Here is a 16472-nt window from a genome sequence, read left to right on the forward strand (position 1 = left end):
ATTGGAGGCTCTAATATTCTTGATAGTTGCAGTTGTAGCATCAAATTAAATCCAATAAGTGATAGTATAATGATATTTCTAGTCAGATTTGTTGGGTCCATCCAATACTGGTTGTCACTTCAATTTATTTTATAATTTGATACAAAAAATATTCATCATTTGATTTGTAACTCATAAAAATCCCTACCAAGTATCATGATTAGTTGGTTGAACGTTAAATTATCTACACTATAAGTGTTTTTTTTTTGCAATAGCACTTACTTGAGAGGAATCCGGAATCACAAAAGGACATAATGAGAATATTATCTTTAGGTAAAAATCCCAAGTCGCTTTCTGTGGTAAGAAAAATTGACAATGGATTGTAAATAAACGTTGTTTTTGTTTCAGTGTTATTTTTTATTTCCATCAATTTCGCCTACCAGGAGCCCATTGAGCAATTAGAACAGGTGTTGGTGTATCCCACGGAACCAGCTATGGTGAGTATTATCAAATAATATTATAACTATATATATATTAACGTAGAAGGTATATGTTCGAATCCGCATTTGTTTGTCCTAAGCAATGCTATTGTTTTACCAGAAAAAATCAAAACGAGAAACTTCTAAAACAAAACAAAAAGAATTCAATGATTTCGTAGAGGACAAGCTCATTATGCATACACAGGCTCTGGAACATCTTGTTAAGTTGGCAGAAACTAATGAGGAAGTAACTAAAAAGCTCGTGGAAAACCTAGGGCAAAAGATGGAAAGCCCAAAACTACCTGAAAAAATTGAGGTACATAATAATATAAGACGAAGTGGCACAGCAGATGCAACAGAACATCCAATCGTCACATTTGCAAGAAAAATGCCAACTTATGGAATATTCTTTAAGGATGTCCTTTTAGCGGAACTGAAGAGTGACGAAGAGCCCGTAGCTGTCGTTGAAAATAACAGTTCTTCATAGTTTGTCTTAGTTTGCTAATCACCTAAAAAAATCAAATGCAGTATCAAAATCTATAACAGACGTGTATATTTACCATGGAATACATATCTATATATATATATAGCATGAAAAATTGATGGTTTTGGCCGATTAGCAAAACATTAACACAAAAGAATGAACCTTTCTTCTTAGTAATAAACATTGTATTCAAGCAAAGTCATCTTTCATTTCTCCATGGCTGCTATTAATGCTACGTAATACGCTACTCCTATTTATTTTATTTGATGTAATTGTATTATAAAAGTTATGATTTTTTTCAGTCCCGTCGTTCAGGAAGCAACCCAATTATTGCGGACGTCGAGCGGAGAGGGAAAGCTAGCCCGTGGTGTTCCGTGGCCATTTTATGCAAGAGGTCGATGAATCCTGTTTGCGGATACGATGATAATTTTGGATATGGGAAATTTGACGATGTTTGTCACATGTTGCAAGTTAATTGTTATTGGAAATACAGTAAGAAGTTTTGAATTCTCATATATTATTTTATAAAAAATTAAAGCGCTGAATTAATTTTTTCGCCAGTGGAGTATTTATTTGTTGGTTTAATTTCTTTTTAATATCTTTTCAGATTTCTCTCTTGTACCATCCTGCAAGCCACTGCTTTGAATGAACAGCAACAAAATATTTTATTTTATTTCCATATATAATATAAATCTATTTATTCAAAGTCCACACACATACATCTATTTATGATTAAAATAAATTTGAAGATAACAAATGTACATCTCGTTCATCTGATATAATATTTAGTAAAATAAAATGTATTTTTTATAAACAGTTTTCTTTATCCGACGTTATTTTTCAGCTCCTTTGGGTTCGGACAAACGCCTTCTTCTTCCTTTACATGTCTGAAAACTTGAAAAAAAATATATAACAAATGTCTTATAAATTAATCGATTTGAAGTAACTATCTTACAAGCATGTACCCATATTGTATTCGCAGGAGTATTCGTATAGATCGCAAAGATCTAAAAAAGTCCTCGCTTCATTCACAGATTTGCCACATATTATTATATTGTCATGAAAACATATGTATGCGTGCTCACAGAGCTTTTTCAGCTCGGTCTGGAACAAAAACAAAATAACGTTTTATTTACCTTAGAAAATATTCTATTTTTGTTATCTACTTTCGCTCGATTAGCTCGTATATACATATGTATGTGAAAAAGCAATTATTGTAAAAGTTTTAGCCTATGTGGAAATACATTAATTTGAAGTTTCATATGTAATTCTTTAATTAAATAAAGTAGTCACTTTAATGAGTATTATAGTATTAGTAGTATTATATTATATATATATTAGTATGTATAGCTATAGCCTACATAATTTTACGAAGAACTATCTAGTGTTGTCCTTAAAAGATTAATAATGTTTCTTTACAATCTAATCATTTCTGTAAAGAGTTTTTATAATAATTAAGGTGAGGGTAGGTAGGGAATATAAAACAATATGGTATTTTAATACTTTTTCCTAGCGAAATAAATGAACTCTTGTTTCATTATTACGTTATGACGGATAAAACAATGAAGCGATTTTTATAAATTTTTCTAAATACATCGGTGGGAGAATGGAGAACTAGGGCCACTTTATGGTTCTCCCTAAAGCAATGGCAGACAGACAAAAAGACATCAAATAACAAAATTAAAAACCTTGTTCTTGTTCCTCACCCCTTTTGATAACTCCAGTAATTTATTGGGTAAATAAAAATATTAATGCAATGATGTACATTGTTACAATTCTCATAGTTTTAACGAGTCACAGAAAAGTACTTACTAAATATGCTTTGTCACCAACGACATGGGATTCAATTACAGTAAATGACAGCATGAAGCAAAACAATCTTCCAAACGATGGAATCATTGTATGGTCATATATTTGTAGGTCTTGTCTATCACACTGTCCAGTAATCAGTACTTTGAATAGATCGCACCAGAGGTTTATAAACAAAACAATTTCTACACAATAGCGTTTGGGTTTATATTCGTAGAAATTTCTCGAAGACGGCACCAGGTTATGGTGGAAATTTAACATTTTCATGTATGTTATGTTTATTTATAGAAATTGATGGGCTATTAATACCCGTACTACTAATACTCATTAGTGTGGTCGCCTCGACAGATTCTCACTTAATGTTATATTTTCGGAAAGATTCTTCCATTTCCATCGATTTTGGTAATTTATTTTTGTGAATTTTAATTTACTTGTGTGATAAAGAACATATTTAGTGCCTAGTAATTAATTTGTAATTTAATGTACGTACATTACAAATCGGACACAGTACTTTAAAAACTAAAAGCTTGATCACTTATAATAGATTTCATTTTTTATTTAATACTAATTAATAGAAAAGTTCTTTCTTAGGTTGAAAAGGAAAAGAGAACTCAATGAAGGTAAACCTCTTAACCCCGATAACATCCTTAACCCAATTTAATACGTTCTTGTAAACGAAAAAATAAAAAATATATATTACTTCGTAATTTTTAATAAGCCATTTTATTTTAAACGATTTCGTTACTTTTCCTAATCCTGTATTTATATGCTGAATTTTTTTTTTTTTTATTTACTTTATTACTTAAAATATAGATAATGAGGAGGTTTGGAATTTGGAATGGAAATATCAACAAAGTAATAAGAATAAATAAGCTTAGATTGCTTTTCAGATCAAATTCGAAATTCAAATAAACGATTTCATTGTTCCAGCTATGGAGCCATGGAGAAAACTCAAGTCAAGGTATTACAAGACTTAAGAAAAATAAAAAAAGGTAAAAATTTATATTTTTTTTATTACAATGTTAATATAAATTCGTTTCAGTGTATGATAATTTCTGAATATGCATAATATAAACAGACTTTAATAGTGTATTAGTCATCGTAGAAGCTGCTTGCTGGACGTCGAGATACAGTTAAGACGGATTTATCTTCTGGGCAAGAGGTTTGTTTGTAATCTGAAATTATAATTATTGAATAAACGTTTGTTTGTTAGAGAAGATTAATATTACTAAGTATATAGATGTATTTAATTGTGATGCTTAGCGTTAGAATGAGAATTTTACGTATCTTTGTAATACAAATACAAAAAACGTTTTATCGACTGCTTGTATTCGAAATTTTCTCATCGAATACTAATAATTGTTGTTGTGTGTTATGAATATAACATAACAAAAGAGTTTTATTACATTAAATAAAGGAATAATAAGAGGAGTACTTACTTCTACGTCTAATACAATTATAATCAAACATGTCACAGAGGTCTCTGAAGCCCATGACGTCACCCGCGTGGCTGACGCCGCAAATAGGCACACGATCATGATTGCAAACCTTGGCCATACTGCACCACTTAGGACCCATCTGTGATCGTTCAGTCAAAAACTATTAATAAACGTATCTAAATTATAAAGATTACTCAATAAGAAATTTAACATAGCAACGTACGTCTGCACAATACTAGAAACTAGACGTAAAATTATTTAAACTGTTAAAATAATATTTCATCTTAAATTATTACTCGTTGTTAGTTGTACAATAAATGCTCTCGTCGAATATTGTCCCTTTCTCTACCGTTAAAATTAAGAGTTTTCACGCTTTTCTTTGTAGGCGTATTGACTATTTTTTCGGATTGATGCTATCAAGAACAACAATTACAGGTTGTATTATAGAAAAACATGCATACTTTTTTTACCTTCCGCCCCATAGCAATGTCTTCATTATCGCGTTCTTGTGGAGGTCCGTGTGAGAATACTATAGCAAATATACCAAAAAGAATGATCACTGAAAATAATATAACAATATTATATTAATCAATATTCGAAGTCAGTTGAGAGAATAGAATGATCGCCTTACTTGTTATTTTAGGATTCATATTTGACTTCTCCAAAAGACTTTCACCTAGATCGATGCTCTACGAATGACTAAATGTTTTAGAGGGATGGTTATTCCATAAGCAAGTCTGTTGTTGTCTTCTAAATCTAAACTTCCTGATCTATTCTAGGAGTTTACTGTTTTGATAGCTACAGAGCTATTGTTATAACGGTGGAACATGACGACATTTTAGTCGTCGCACGATATTAAATTCTGTGAAGAAAAATACGCAAGAAATGGTCTTATATATTTCGTGTCTTACATTAAAATTAGTTATAATATAATGAAAAGTATGATTTCAAAAAATTTAGGTTAATTTAAACGTTAAAAAGCCAAAAGTCGAAAGTTTATAAGTAGATAACGCTGAGGAACACCCAATTACGATTCCATTTTGGATCAACATTTGGTCATGACGTTTAGCTTTACTCATATAATTTTTTATCAAATACCTTTTAACATAAGTACATTGTATGACACGTAATCGTGGTACATAAGTAATTGTCAAACCTCTGCTATATTCACAGTTAAATTCCAGTAAATCGCACTTATCAATAAACCATCTGACTTCTCTCGTGCCATTTTCCAAACCGCATCGTCGTTTCCCGTCGTGGATACAAATGGAGGCTTCAAAACAGATCTGTGTTGGCGAATTTTTTGAATTATATCATTATAGGTAAAATAGACAATAAAATAATATCATTCGCGAGAGCCCATTTTATTGTTTTTTGAGAAAAAATTATAAAAATTTTAGGAGATTATTTAGTGCCTTTGAAAAAAATAAAATTATTTCTGAAATAAAATATTGTTAAAAAATAAATAAACTGGAATGTGTAGAATATTCAAAAATATATGCGATTTATTGTAAGTAGAATGTATGTATATAATATTTTACTGTGTAATACACTTAAATTAATTTCTCTAAATATATAAACTCGTTTTCGTATTTTATGAGTGGAAGTATTTAGTATTATATCAATAGAATGTTATTTTAAAGAGATCCTGTTATAAACTTGTTAGCTTGGTTTTTGTATGCAATTGTACCAAAATTTGTAATACCACACTTGATTTGCGATATACAATTTAAGATATATGTTTATTTTTCTTGTTACCTTTTTGTTTTCTGAAGCAGTCCCAATAATAGCAACCATTACTAAAACAGTGACAAGTCCTGAGGACATTTCTTGTGCAACACAAGTCAAGAAGCTTTAATACATGTAGTTTATTTTTATATATATGGTTACAAATCGTTTTATTTTATGATTTGTGATCAATAAAATATTTATTTTGATAAGAAATAACAGTCTAAAACCGTAAATACAACAATATGCGAGTAATATTTTTGTTATTCGGTAAAATTAATAAAACGAAATCTATTTTAATGTCAGTTGAATTTCTTTATCTTATTATGTATTCCTTTTAGGTGCCATATGTATTTTATGTCTCGATTTTAGTGGAACGTTTGCCGACCAAGTGAGTAATTTTGAATTATTTCAATAAAATTTTCTAAATTTTAGTGTCGTCCTCCGTCAAATAACCGACGTGCGTTGGATTATCTAATTAGTTACGTGTTAAATGTAATTTTCATGACAAAAGGTATAAATTGATTTATTTATTTTTTATTACTTATAATTGTTAGCGGTAGCGTTCGGTAATATATTTTACTTGTGACCCTCCGGAAGATAAACGAAACTTTATGTTTAAATTTGTAATATAAAATTGCCAGAAATGCTACGAAGCAAAGATATGTATACATGATGGTAAAGAGAAATGTGGTCAGGATGAGAAAGGAAATGTGAGAAGATTTCTGGATTCCTGTGACATCAAGGAGTATAATTGTTTGCAAAAAGCCGGTAAGTCGATCATGAACTAGGTGTATGCATATTATGATACAAGATGGAAGGCACTTATTGTATCCTTTTGACAGCAACTCACATAAAATGCCAACCTCTCTCGAAAAAAATCTAATTATGGGATTATCGTATATATCACATTTCTTTCTTGCAAAGCCTCACATCAATTGAAGATATCGTCATATAGACTTATCAAGGCTCTATGTACTTGTATACTCAGTTTCATTTTAGGGAGGAGAATTGATATTGAATTTTTATTACAGTTTTTCTCTGTTCTCTGGCTTAGTAACGCTGTCACAACTTAAAAACCACTCAAACTTTTAGTTTAAATCATCCTCACCATAAAGACGTGCTCGTACGAAATTTGAATTCATCGATTTTAGAGATTTTCCAATAGATCTATTATACTTGCATGTGGGATTTTGCAAGGATGGGTATATAAGTCCATTAGCCATACCCTATACGTTGAAGACTTTCTTGGGTGACTGTAGCTATTAGGCGGAAACTTGCAATCTTTAAAGGAACACGTGAATTTTGTACATATGCATGTTTATTTTTATTTACCTACTAGAGAATGGTTGAGAGACCATTATTCCATCTGACGGTAGGTGGGAATTAGTCCGTTATAGGTTATTCTCAGTAACCTCTTTCAATGTCAGAAAACAGCTGATAGAATTTGGAATATAGTTAATTTTATTTGTATTCGGTTTATGCCATCATTGTATAAGTTCGCAAAAAAAAAATCATGACCATATGGTATTATGAGTTAAAGCTGATATAATATAGATATCATTTAGAATAATGTCAATTTCAGATTATGTAAAAGTTGATAAAAGTGAATGCAAGGATTTACCAAGGATTCCTGACAGTGACACGAAAGGGAATACAAAAGAAACGAAACAAAAACACTCAGATGTAAAGAAAGACGAGGATGACGAGGAGGAGGGCGATTCTGAAGTTCAAAACGTAACAAACGAAAAAGTAAAGCGTAGCAAAGATGACAAGAAATCTTCGAAAAATAAATCAAAATCTAAGAAAACTAATAAGAAATCAAGAAATTAAAATAATTGAATTAAATTATTTTTTTTTGCGATCGATGATTTAATTTTAATACCTCAGAAAATTTTAAATTGACAACAACACAACTGCTTTATATAATTATTCACTCAAAGTAGGTTTCAAGCTCGAAACAAAAAAATCTTTTAGTACTCACAACGAATACGGTATTCTCGACATAATATTATGAAAAACAATGAATTGATAGCAATTTTTGTAAAATGTAAATTTTTTGTCATTTATATTAAGTATCGCAGTCTGGGTAGAAAATTCCAGGCTTTATTTTATATCTCTATATATAGGCGTTAGGTAAATATATTCATGTGTGAATATTAACCATAATTCCATAGGTCCACGATTCCTTTTTTCTTCATTCTTTTAAATTTCTACCATTTCCTTAGGAGGTTTTCTCAGATGAAGATTGTAACAAATTATTTATTTTTCAAAAGAGTATTCGTCAGTTCGTTTGATTTGACATAACTTTAAAAAACCTTGCCCAGCTAATTTATAAAACGAGAATATTATTTGTAACCTTACAATCACATGACTTCATAGACAATAAAGCCAATTTCAAGGATCAAGTAACTTAATCGAATAATGCCAAAAGATTAGAATAATGTCTACATTATACAGTATGCTATACTTTTTTTCCTGGAATTTATTCAAATTTAACATCTTCATAATACGTCGTTAATACAATTTTATTGTCATAAATACATTTTTTTTCATAAGATATTCAACCAGCAACCAGTGAATCCTTTAAGTCGACGTAAAGCCGCTGTTATCAATGAATATTGGTGTTGGCGAGCAAAGTATTGTCACTCTGATGGGACTGAGGTTTGCGGCCGAGATAGAAGGTCAAAAAAACAGATAAAATTCAACAGTTCCTGTGATGTTTACAAGCATAACTGCAAGTTTGAATCTGGTAAGAACATATTAGATAAATTTAATTAAAAAATTTCAAGTAACATTATTAAAATATTCATGTATGTACCTATCCTAAAATTATTCTTCGTTTCAGACTTCACCGTAACGAATCCGAAAATCTGCAGAGGATATTAAAATTCTTCAACCGTGTAATTCACTTTTAATTACAAAGATTTGTCTTATTACGATGCTTTCATTTCAAGATAAACCTTTTTATAAGTGATCATGTATAGCTATGTAAAAATATTCTCCGGTATGATTATGAGTCTATATTTTTTCATTAAACAAATAAATTACCTAAACAAGAAAAAAATTGTTTAGATGAAAATATTTACTTTTCTTTAATAACATACTTTAATATTAATATGTAAATTTAAACCTAGATATTGTTAATATTTTTCAGTGATGACATACTATTTATTCTCTTGCACTGCTTTGTCAAACGTGAGTATCGAGACATACATTTTAATATTGGATATGGCATTAGTGTGACTGAAGCCAATTTATTTTTATTCCGATTTTTTGCAAATAAAATTCCAGCATCCGCCCTTAGATGACACTCCAGAACTACGTGAGAAATTCGCTCAGTATCACTGCTACAAACTGAAGACCTGCACTCCAGGTGGAGGTCCTGTCTGCGGATTTGATGACAAGCAAGTTTATCTTGCTGAATTCGAGGACATGTGCACTTTACATAAAGTAAATTGTCAGAAGCGTGGATGTTAGTACCAAAACTATGCATCTTTAATTTAAGCTTTATGGTAACTATACAGAATGATGGATTTTGAATACGGTAAAAGGTTTTATTAATCTAAAAGTAATCTAAAAGTAAGCTATAGACGTAGCGTGTATAGTTACACAAGTATAAGCATAGTTATAAAATCAATAGTTATGCAAGTACGTACATAGCTACCATATATGTGCTATCAGAATCAAAAAATTTAAATTTTTTGAGTGACCATTTAAATGATCTCCTACTACGACATCCAAAGGCACAGACGCGATAAAGTCAATAAGTCATCAGTCACAAATAAATTGTAAAACCTAGAGCATGTTAAGAAAACTAGAGGTTTAACATTCTGCTAATGCTCGACCCAACACTGCCTTAAAAGTATTGTTTTAACGAATCGACCAACTTATCTTTTATCAAAGATTAATATAAACTGAGTATATCTTTACAAGCTTTACTCATTACGACTAAGGATGTTTAAATAATAATTTCCTTTCCAGTATTCACGTACATCGACAGTACGATATGTGATGGTCAGAAGAAGTATTATTCGGAGCTAAAACCCGGTGAAAGTATTTCCGTGCACTTAAACGACACTCAAATATAGTATATAAGGTGGCATTAAGTTTTTCCTATGAAACACATTTTTTTTCACTCTATATTTCCATAAAGACTGTTTGTTTCGATTCCTCCAAAGTATGGATTATTTCAAATTAATCTTTACTTCGTGATACATGACGATGAATTTTTAAGAGAAGCTATATTATTACAAAATTATAATTTAAAACAAAATTTTTTGTACAATCATAATAAGTAATATATATTTCATACATTTTTGTGATTAAACGATCCCTCTCTAAAATAGGTTATTTTATTTTTTACAAAAAGTAAATATAATATTCCTATTCATTTGTAGTGTATTCCAATAATTATAAATAAAAACTTTTTGCTTTAATTATTTGACATATTATATTTCGTTATCTATGTGGATTGTTAATTTGATTCTTCGCGGTTTTATGTGGACTTATTAGTATAATAAAATTTTCATTTGAGAGTGATATAAAAAAAAAAAATATTGACACAATCTTAAAAAACTGGAATACATACTTCGTTTTAAAATTAAGGCTCGATCAAAACTTTTCACCGCATCAATTCATCAGTCGGCAAGGATTAAAGGAGATGTAAAAATGGGTAATGGTAAAAAGACGAGATATGCTCTACAAATTATTTTTGTTGTTTTTATATAATAGTAAACAATAAAACATTAGAGCTATTATCAATCTGGAAGCTGAGAAAACTAAAAAATATGATTCCCGTGACTTAATAGATTTAATTAATCGAATAACAGAAAAAAAAGTTAACCTTTAAGGATAACTGTGGAACAAAACAATACGGCGGGTTATGTAAGAAGAAGAAATAATACAACTTAACAAAATTTAATAACTAACTTAATTAAAATATAACTTCATACGGATTCATACATACGTAATCATCACACAAATACATAAATAAAAAGAAAAAAACAAATAATATTGTTAAGGAAGCATCAATTATTATTTTTATATGGCAACACTACTTACTGCTAACTCTTGCTTTTACAATAATACACAAAACGAACATGTCGCGACATCTAGTTTGAAATTTAGGAAAGTCTGTGTCATGAAGATCCATGCCTTTATAGTAAGTAAAGCTATGCCCCAACTTATGAGTAAAGTAGTATTTGAAAGTTACAAAAGATGGCGTCAGTTAAAAAAAATAACTTATGTTTCTTAATATTTTTCATAAAATTAAAAGCACAAAATGAAAAGGAATAGCCCGTGTTCCGAATTATAGTTCGAATAAAAAAAAAAAGAATTTCTAGATTTTAGATTTATCTGGTTTAGGCGTATATTATATAAAGTAATATTTTTCAAGCGCGTTTTATCCTGTCTAAGAAAAAGTTGTTTTTCCTATTTGAGAAGTAATAATAGGGAATACAGAATATGATACAAAAATATACAGGTTGGCATGACATTTCAATGAGCTGAGTCGTGAATCCATGAAGGAGTACTCGTTTGTAACTCGAATGCATATTAACTAGGACTTTTCTGTCATATAAATATGTCAAAAAAAAACCGACATGAATCGTATGAAAGGAAATGATATTTATTGTTTCTTTTGTAGTTGACGTTATTTTGTTAAATCATATTTTCTCTTTTATAAATTATATAAAGGTCCATAAAACAAATATATTTTGTTTGTAGGTTGATACGTTGTTTATACTCCTACCAGACGAATATAAAAAAAAAAATTATATCAATATTTTATTAATTTTAATTAAGGTTATTAGTTCTTATCACTTAATGGGACTTTTCTCTAAAATTTTTACTATTTATATCGGTTCATTCGTACTGAAAATTTTGAAATATTTTGCCAATAGGAATGTATTGCTTTTGTTTTTTTTTTTTGAATATAGGGAAAACACGAATCATGTTGTTTAATAAATTGATGAGACTTCATGAGTCATGTAATAATTAACTTGCAACGAGAAAAATAATTAAAGTGAAAATAATAGATTAAGGAAATTAGGAAAGTAATATTTTTAACTTGCATTGACAAAAATAATTAAAATGAAAATAATAGATTAATGAAATAAGGAAGACAATATGTAGTAAATTGTTACAACTTAGTTTTAGTTGAAATTTATTATGTTTAATAAATTTATGTAAAAACTCTACATAAAGAAAAAAGTAATTTTAAATGACAAGAATAAAATCCGCATTTTTATGACTAATGTGTAAAAAAATTTGGAGATTTAATCAAAAATAATTATTTGTTTCAATATATCGTTATCAAATCAGTATTTTTTTATGAAAACTAGAAAACAATAAAAGAAATTTCTTGTAGAAACGCAGTTTAGGATTGGACTAATTTGATTTTTATCAATTTACGGTTCGACAAAAGAGACAAATGTCAAATTACAGTGTGTGTCACGTCTTAACGCAATAAAAACAAACAATCTCAACAAGAGTAAGTAAAAATTTAATTTAACACGTCTAAACAGGCCGTAAAAACTTTAATGCCTATTATAGTAAATTCAATTGGAAGTAAATTCGCGAACAAATGCAGCCATTTAGAGTGAAATGTCATTTTATTGTGAGCAAGATTAGATACGCGCCAACCGCACCTGTCCGCACGACAATACGTCTCCCGTCACTGTCAGATGAAACGATTGTAATAAAATCTTGTACACGTTCTAAATTGATTTATTTAATTTTTATAATGAAGAAAAAACTTCTCTATTTCCGTTCAACTGTTACATTATATAGGTTATTTTGATTGTCATAAAAAAAAATTATAACCAAAAATAGCCCTTAATACCTTTGAATCACAAACGAAACACCGAAAGGTTTCCGTTAGAACATCTAACGGTCCCGAAAGGAACATCGGTTTTATCGGCTCAAAGTTGACAATCCTTTGTATTTTAATTGGTAACACTTAAAAAAAAATCCATTATAATTCAAGCACGCTGCCGGGCACGTGTTATGAGAGCGTGCGCATAAAACGATTAGAAAGGGTGAAAACAAAGAATGATTTCATATATTAATTACAAATTCAGGGTGGCGGCTGAAGTCGTGTACGGCCATCGCACACGTGGCTAACTACATGAAAATCGTGCGTGTTATCGTATCGATACTGCTGGCTGGTGTGTCGATAATCACATCGATATCGATAATTTTCATTCGGATCCAAATCTAACCTAATAAAATAACAACTACAAAATATATATTAACACATTAAATTTAATATAAATATGTTAGAAGGAAAACATATCTGTTACAATGAAGATGATCGAAACTTAACCTGTTTGTTATTTATCTTTGTTTAAGTTATCGTGGATGGTACGACCCTCGCTGCTACAATCGTGCGCCTTCTTCCAATTGTTTTCAATATGGGGTTATTTCTATTAACACGACTCTTGAAGAATCTTGAAGTCTTTGACGGTAGCACTTAGTATTCAGATACATATATCGGCAACCCGACTGTGCATGTATTCGATCTAATTATAATACTTATGAGCCTTTTTGTGTGTTCTCCTTATTCCCTGGCAATGAGTTTTTTTTTACATACGATAAGAGTATATATAAAATTAATTATAAATTTTGAAAATTTATATTTTTTTGGTTGTTTATATTGTTGCTATAAGTTGTATTTTAAGTGACTTAAACATTTAATGCGTCCAGAAATGTAGCACGCATATGTATTGCACAAGAATTTAACATTGAATTATTAAATATAGGTAAACAGTATTTTTTTTAAACAAATAAAATTAAAACACTAAAATAATTTCGAATAATCCTTAATCATTAAAATCTTTTGTGAATGCTTAAAACTTTTTTTTTTTTAAATCAAATCATGTAAAACCTCTTTTCATATATTTTCGCACCTACATCATTAAAAAGTTTTCCTCTAACGAACAGGAAAGTAAGCGCCACATAGGAATAGAAAAGATTTATTGTTTCCTATAAATAATATAATTACTTATTATATTTAAATGAATCTGTTATTATATTTAAATTTATTTGCGGATGCTCACATTGTTGCAAGTGAGAGATATTATCGCATATAGTAATAACTTAATCTATGGAGAATAGTGTTAGCATAAATAAATGTTGATATTTATCTCATTTTATTACTATTGTTCTTAGTGAGTAGTTTTCCGCATTGTCTGTGTGTAAACATTTACTTTATGACGCTTTAGCGCTTCGAGCTTTGACAAACTGAAAGCTTTCTATCTCTTTTTCGTTTAAGTTATTAAATTTGCACAGTCATTTTATTATTTTAAATATGTAACTTAGATGTATAGATTATAACTGTTGAGGTTATAATGGAAACAGATTATTTAAGACTTTCCGGTTTTGTTGTTGTACGAATTTTTTGGTGTTTTCAATGGAAACTGTACATTTTTACGTGTCAATTTGTTGGTAAACGTTACGTTTTAAAACAGCTGAAGCTAAGAAGCAGAAGTCTAACAGAAAATAGAACCGATTTAGGTGAAGCAATTTAAGCGATCAAATTGTTTAAAAACTGTGCTAATGTTAAAAAAGAGTAAGAAACGAGGAACCATAGTAATGGATGAGTTTTTACTTCTAAAAAGTTATTTTTTTATATATAAACATAATTTTTAAGACATTTTCGGACTTTCTTATATTGTATTTAAGTAGAGAAAATAAAAAGAATTAAGAAATTTTTTTTTTAAGAATTGGTAATTAAATTAACAATTAGTTTCTCTATTTTAGTGTAAAGTGCTCATAGTTTTAAGAAGTACGATTTTAATAAATATCCTTTGTCCAAGTGCAGGATGACGATTGATTGATTGATGATTGATGATTGATCCTGAAAAATAAAATGTCATGCTTTTAATTTTTTCACTTTATTCAAAAAGTTTTTTTAAGCTATTAAACATTTAATATCAACCAGCGAACTAAAATAAAATATGGATCGTAATAATTTATTTATTATATAAAAAATGTAGAAGAAATGGATCCTTATTTAGTATTAGAATTGAGCGATTATTTCATTGTGAATTTTTGTACACAAATTGTTATGAACATAAGAGATATTTGCTGCACATCGATTCATTACGTAAAACCTTTCAATTATTCAATCACTAACGAATACATTAACCTAAATGAAACTAGTATTATTCGGATTTACTACGCGGATTTTATGACACCTCGTCTGCCCGTGATCACGGTTGCTGCAAAGTAGCCGAAACGTCGGGATTATGTAGTTTTTAAATAATAAAATCCGCGTAGTAAATCCGAATACTAGTTTCATTTAAATGAATACTCGCGAAAACCTTAGATCTCATTAAATACATTAACCTTTGTAAACTCATTTATAATCATAAGTCTAAGTTGTGAGGATCTGTTAATATTTATTATTGTTATAAAATATCTACGTCTATATTCTTAGTATTTCAAACAACCTAGTACACACTAGCACAAGCTAGAAGCGTCCATATTTTCCTTTTTAACCGGAATAAAGGATGTGTTGTTTCAATGAATATTTATCAAATCGTAAATCGCATTTTAATGTATTTTGCACACTTTACCCAGCCTTCCGACTTGGATACATTACGTTAGAGCCTTTTTAGAGCCAATAAATTCTTATCTATAGATAATATGTTATGATCTGTTTCTGTTTTGCTCGTAATGTGTTTGAAGAAGGTAATTTTAATATTTTTTTGTTGTTCTCTGTGATTTTGTTATTTTATTTGATAAAATTATTGATTATCATTAAGAATTAAAAGTAATTTTACGGTTGTTGCTATTATGAAAACAATTTTATAATAATTTAGGTTATATGTGAAAATCAAAAAAAAAAGAGCAAAAATTCTTTTCTTTTATTATTTTTATATGTTTAGGTAATCAATTACTATTAACTCAATACTTATTAATTACCTAATAATACTGATTAATAAAGAAAAAATAAAATCAATAATAAAACAAAATAAATTACAGTAAACACATATATGGGATTTACCGAACTACTAAGTAAGTGATTTATGCATGTATATATGTTTCTTATTTCATACAATCGCAATTGATACACAAGAATACAGATGCAATACGCAATTACAGAATACAGATGCAATTAGATCTGTTTCAATTAACACCATCACGTAGCCAGCCTAGTTAAATAATATAAATAAATTAAACAGCTTTTCCCACGGAGAGCGTTGCTTATAATACATTAATTTGTTTTCTGTTAACGAGTTGCACTAATGCGAATTGCTATGCTGCTTCTCAAATAAGTGGACGGTGTCAAACAACACGCACCAAGATAATGAATATTGTATATATACTTATTCTTTTTTTATTATACTTAATCTGATATATTTTTTTTTATGTTCACGGTTATCATATTATTTTCTAATATCATATTTATGTAATATATCATCTATACAATATTTTTGTATAGATGATATATTATAATATATATATTTCGAGATAACATAAACTAATCAATTTGTTTGACAACCAAATAGAATTATATCGAAACGTATAAATAGAAAAAACTTATGT

General features: G+C 29.1%; 4 protein-coding genes across 7 annotated transcripts; 2 read left to right on the top strand and 2 right to left on the bottom strand.

The window, feature by feature from the left end:
• Positions 1-173: 173 nt before the first annotated feature.
• Positions 174-2201, top strand: LOC116774197 (uncharacterized). The gene is made up of 5 exons (XM_032666861.2): positions 174-312; positions 388-476; positions 580-774; positions 1245-1434; positions 1550-2201. Exons 1-5 carry the CDS (start codon positions 294-296, stop codon positions 1585-1587), a joined length of 531 nt encoding a protein of 176 aa, XP_032522752.2. The 5' UTR covers positions 174-293; the 3' UTR covers positions 1588-2201.
• LOC133319465 (uncharacterized) lies at positions 1601-3027 on the bottom strand. Of its 2 annotated transcripts, none has more exons than XM_061523959.1 (3): positions 2755-3027; positions 1908-2046; positions 1601-1829 (listed from the first exon to the last, which is right to left on the bottom strand). In XM_061523959.1, exons 1-3 carry the CDS (start codon positions 3016-3018, stop codon positions 1822-1824), a joined length of 411 nt encoding a protein of 136 aa, XP_061379943.1. In that variant the 5' UTR covers positions 3019-3027; the 3' UTR covers positions 1601-1821. The 2 variants fall into 2 exon arrangements, with proteins under 2 accessions (XP_061379943.1, XP_061379942.1); XM_061523958.1 differs by having other exon boundaries at positions 1601-1836.
• A 719-nt stretch (positions 3028-3746) lies between these two features.
• Positions 3747-6044, bottom strand: LOC116774136 (uncharacterized). 2 transcript variants are annotated; one of them, XM_032666793.2, is made up of 6 exons: positions 5949-6044; positions 5347-5476; positions 4822-5052; positions 4661-4749; positions 4191-4329; positions 3747-3926 (listed from the first exon to the last, which is right to left on the bottom strand). In XM_032666793.2, exons 3-6 carry the CDS (start codon positions 4838-4840, stop codon positions 3844-3846), a joined length of 330 nt encoding a protein of 109 aa, XP_032522684.2. In that variant the 5' UTR covers positions 4841-5052; positions 5347-5476; positions 5949-6044; the 3' UTR covers positions 3747-3843. The 2 variants fall into 2 exon arrangements, with proteins under 2 accessions (XP_032522684.2, XP_032522683.2); XM_032666792.2 differs by having other exon boundaries at positions 4652-4749.
• Positions 6045-6139: 95 nt separating this feature from the next.
• Positions 6140-10249, top strand: LOC116774134 (uncharacterized). 2 transcript variants are annotated; one of them, XM_032666791.2, is made up of 7 exons: positions 6140-6188; positions 6260-6309; positions 8478-8670; positions 8767-8925; positions 9076-9116; positions 9213-9393; positions 9903-10249. In XM_032666791.2, exons 4-7 carry the CDS (start codon positions 8898-8900, stop codon positions 10007-10009), a joined length of 357 nt encoding a protein of 118 aa, XP_032522682.2. In that variant the 5' UTR covers positions 6140-6188; positions 6260-6309; positions 8478-8670; positions 8767-8897; the 3' UTR covers positions 10010-10249. The 2 variants fall into 2 exon arrangements, with proteins under 2 accessions (XP_032522682.2, XP_032522681.2); XM_032666790.2 differs by lacking the exons at positions 8478-8670; positions 8767-8925; positions 9076-9116; positions 9213-9393; positions 9903-10249 and adding exons at positions 6563-6689; positions 7504-7782 and having other exon boundaries at positions 6146-6188.
• Positions 10250-16472: the final 6223 nt, after the last annotated feature.

This window comes from Danaus plexippus, chromosome 20 (assembly GCF_018135715.1).
Source record: "Danaus plexippus chromosome 20, MEX_DaPlex, whole genome shotgun sequence".
In the NCBI taxonomy this organism is placed as follows: Eukaryota; Metazoa; Arthropoda; class Insecta; order Lepidoptera; family Nymphalidae; genus Danaus; species Danaus plexippus.

Excerpts from the sequence above, each read along its gene's own strand:
- LOC116774197 (XM_032666861.2), top strand. Across the intron at positions 477-579 it reads ATCCCACGGAACCAGCTATG|AAAAAATCAAAACGAGAAAC; the intron begins GTGAGTATTATC and ends TTGTTTTACCAG. Across the intron at positions 775-1,244 it reads AACTACCTGAAAAAATTGAG|TCCCGTCGTTCAGGAAGCAA; the intron begins GTACATAATAAT and ends GATTTTTTTCAG.
- LOC133319465 (XM_061523958.1), bottom strand. The coding sequence starts at position 3,018 with ATGAAAATGTTAAATTTCCACCATAACCTGGTGCCGTCTTCGAGAAAT. Across the intron at positions 2,047-2,754 it reads TTGGTGACAAAGCATATTTA|ACCGAGCTGAAAAAGCTCTG; the intron begins GTAAGTACTTTT and ends TTTTTGTTCCAG. Across the intron at positions 1,837-1,907 it reads CTCCTGCGAATACAATATGG|TTTTCAGACATGTAAAGGAA; the intron begins GTACATGCTTGT and ends TTTTTTTTCAAG.
- LOC116774136 (XM_032666792.2), bottom strand. Across the intron at positions 4,330-4,651 it reads TGGGGCGGAAGGTAAAAAAA|ATGGGTCCTAAGTGGTGCAG; the intron begins GTATGCATGTTT and ends GAACGATCACAG. Across the intron at positions 3,927-4,190 it reads TAATTGTATTAGACGTAGAA|ATTACAAACAAACCTCTTGC; the intron begins GTAAGTACTCCT and ends TTATAATTTCAG.
- LOC116774134 (XM_032666790.2), top strand. The coding sequence starts at position 6,164 with ATGCGAGTAATATTTTTGTTATTCG. Across the intron at positions 6,310-6,562 it reads GTGGAACGTTTGCCGACCAA|AAATGCTACGAAGCAAAGAT; the intron begins GTGAGTAATTTT and ends TAAAATTGCCAG. Across the intron at positions 6,690-7,503 it reads TAATTGTTTGCAAAAAGCCG|ATTATGTAAAAGTTGATAAA; the intron begins GTAAGTCGATCA and ends TGTCAATTTCAG.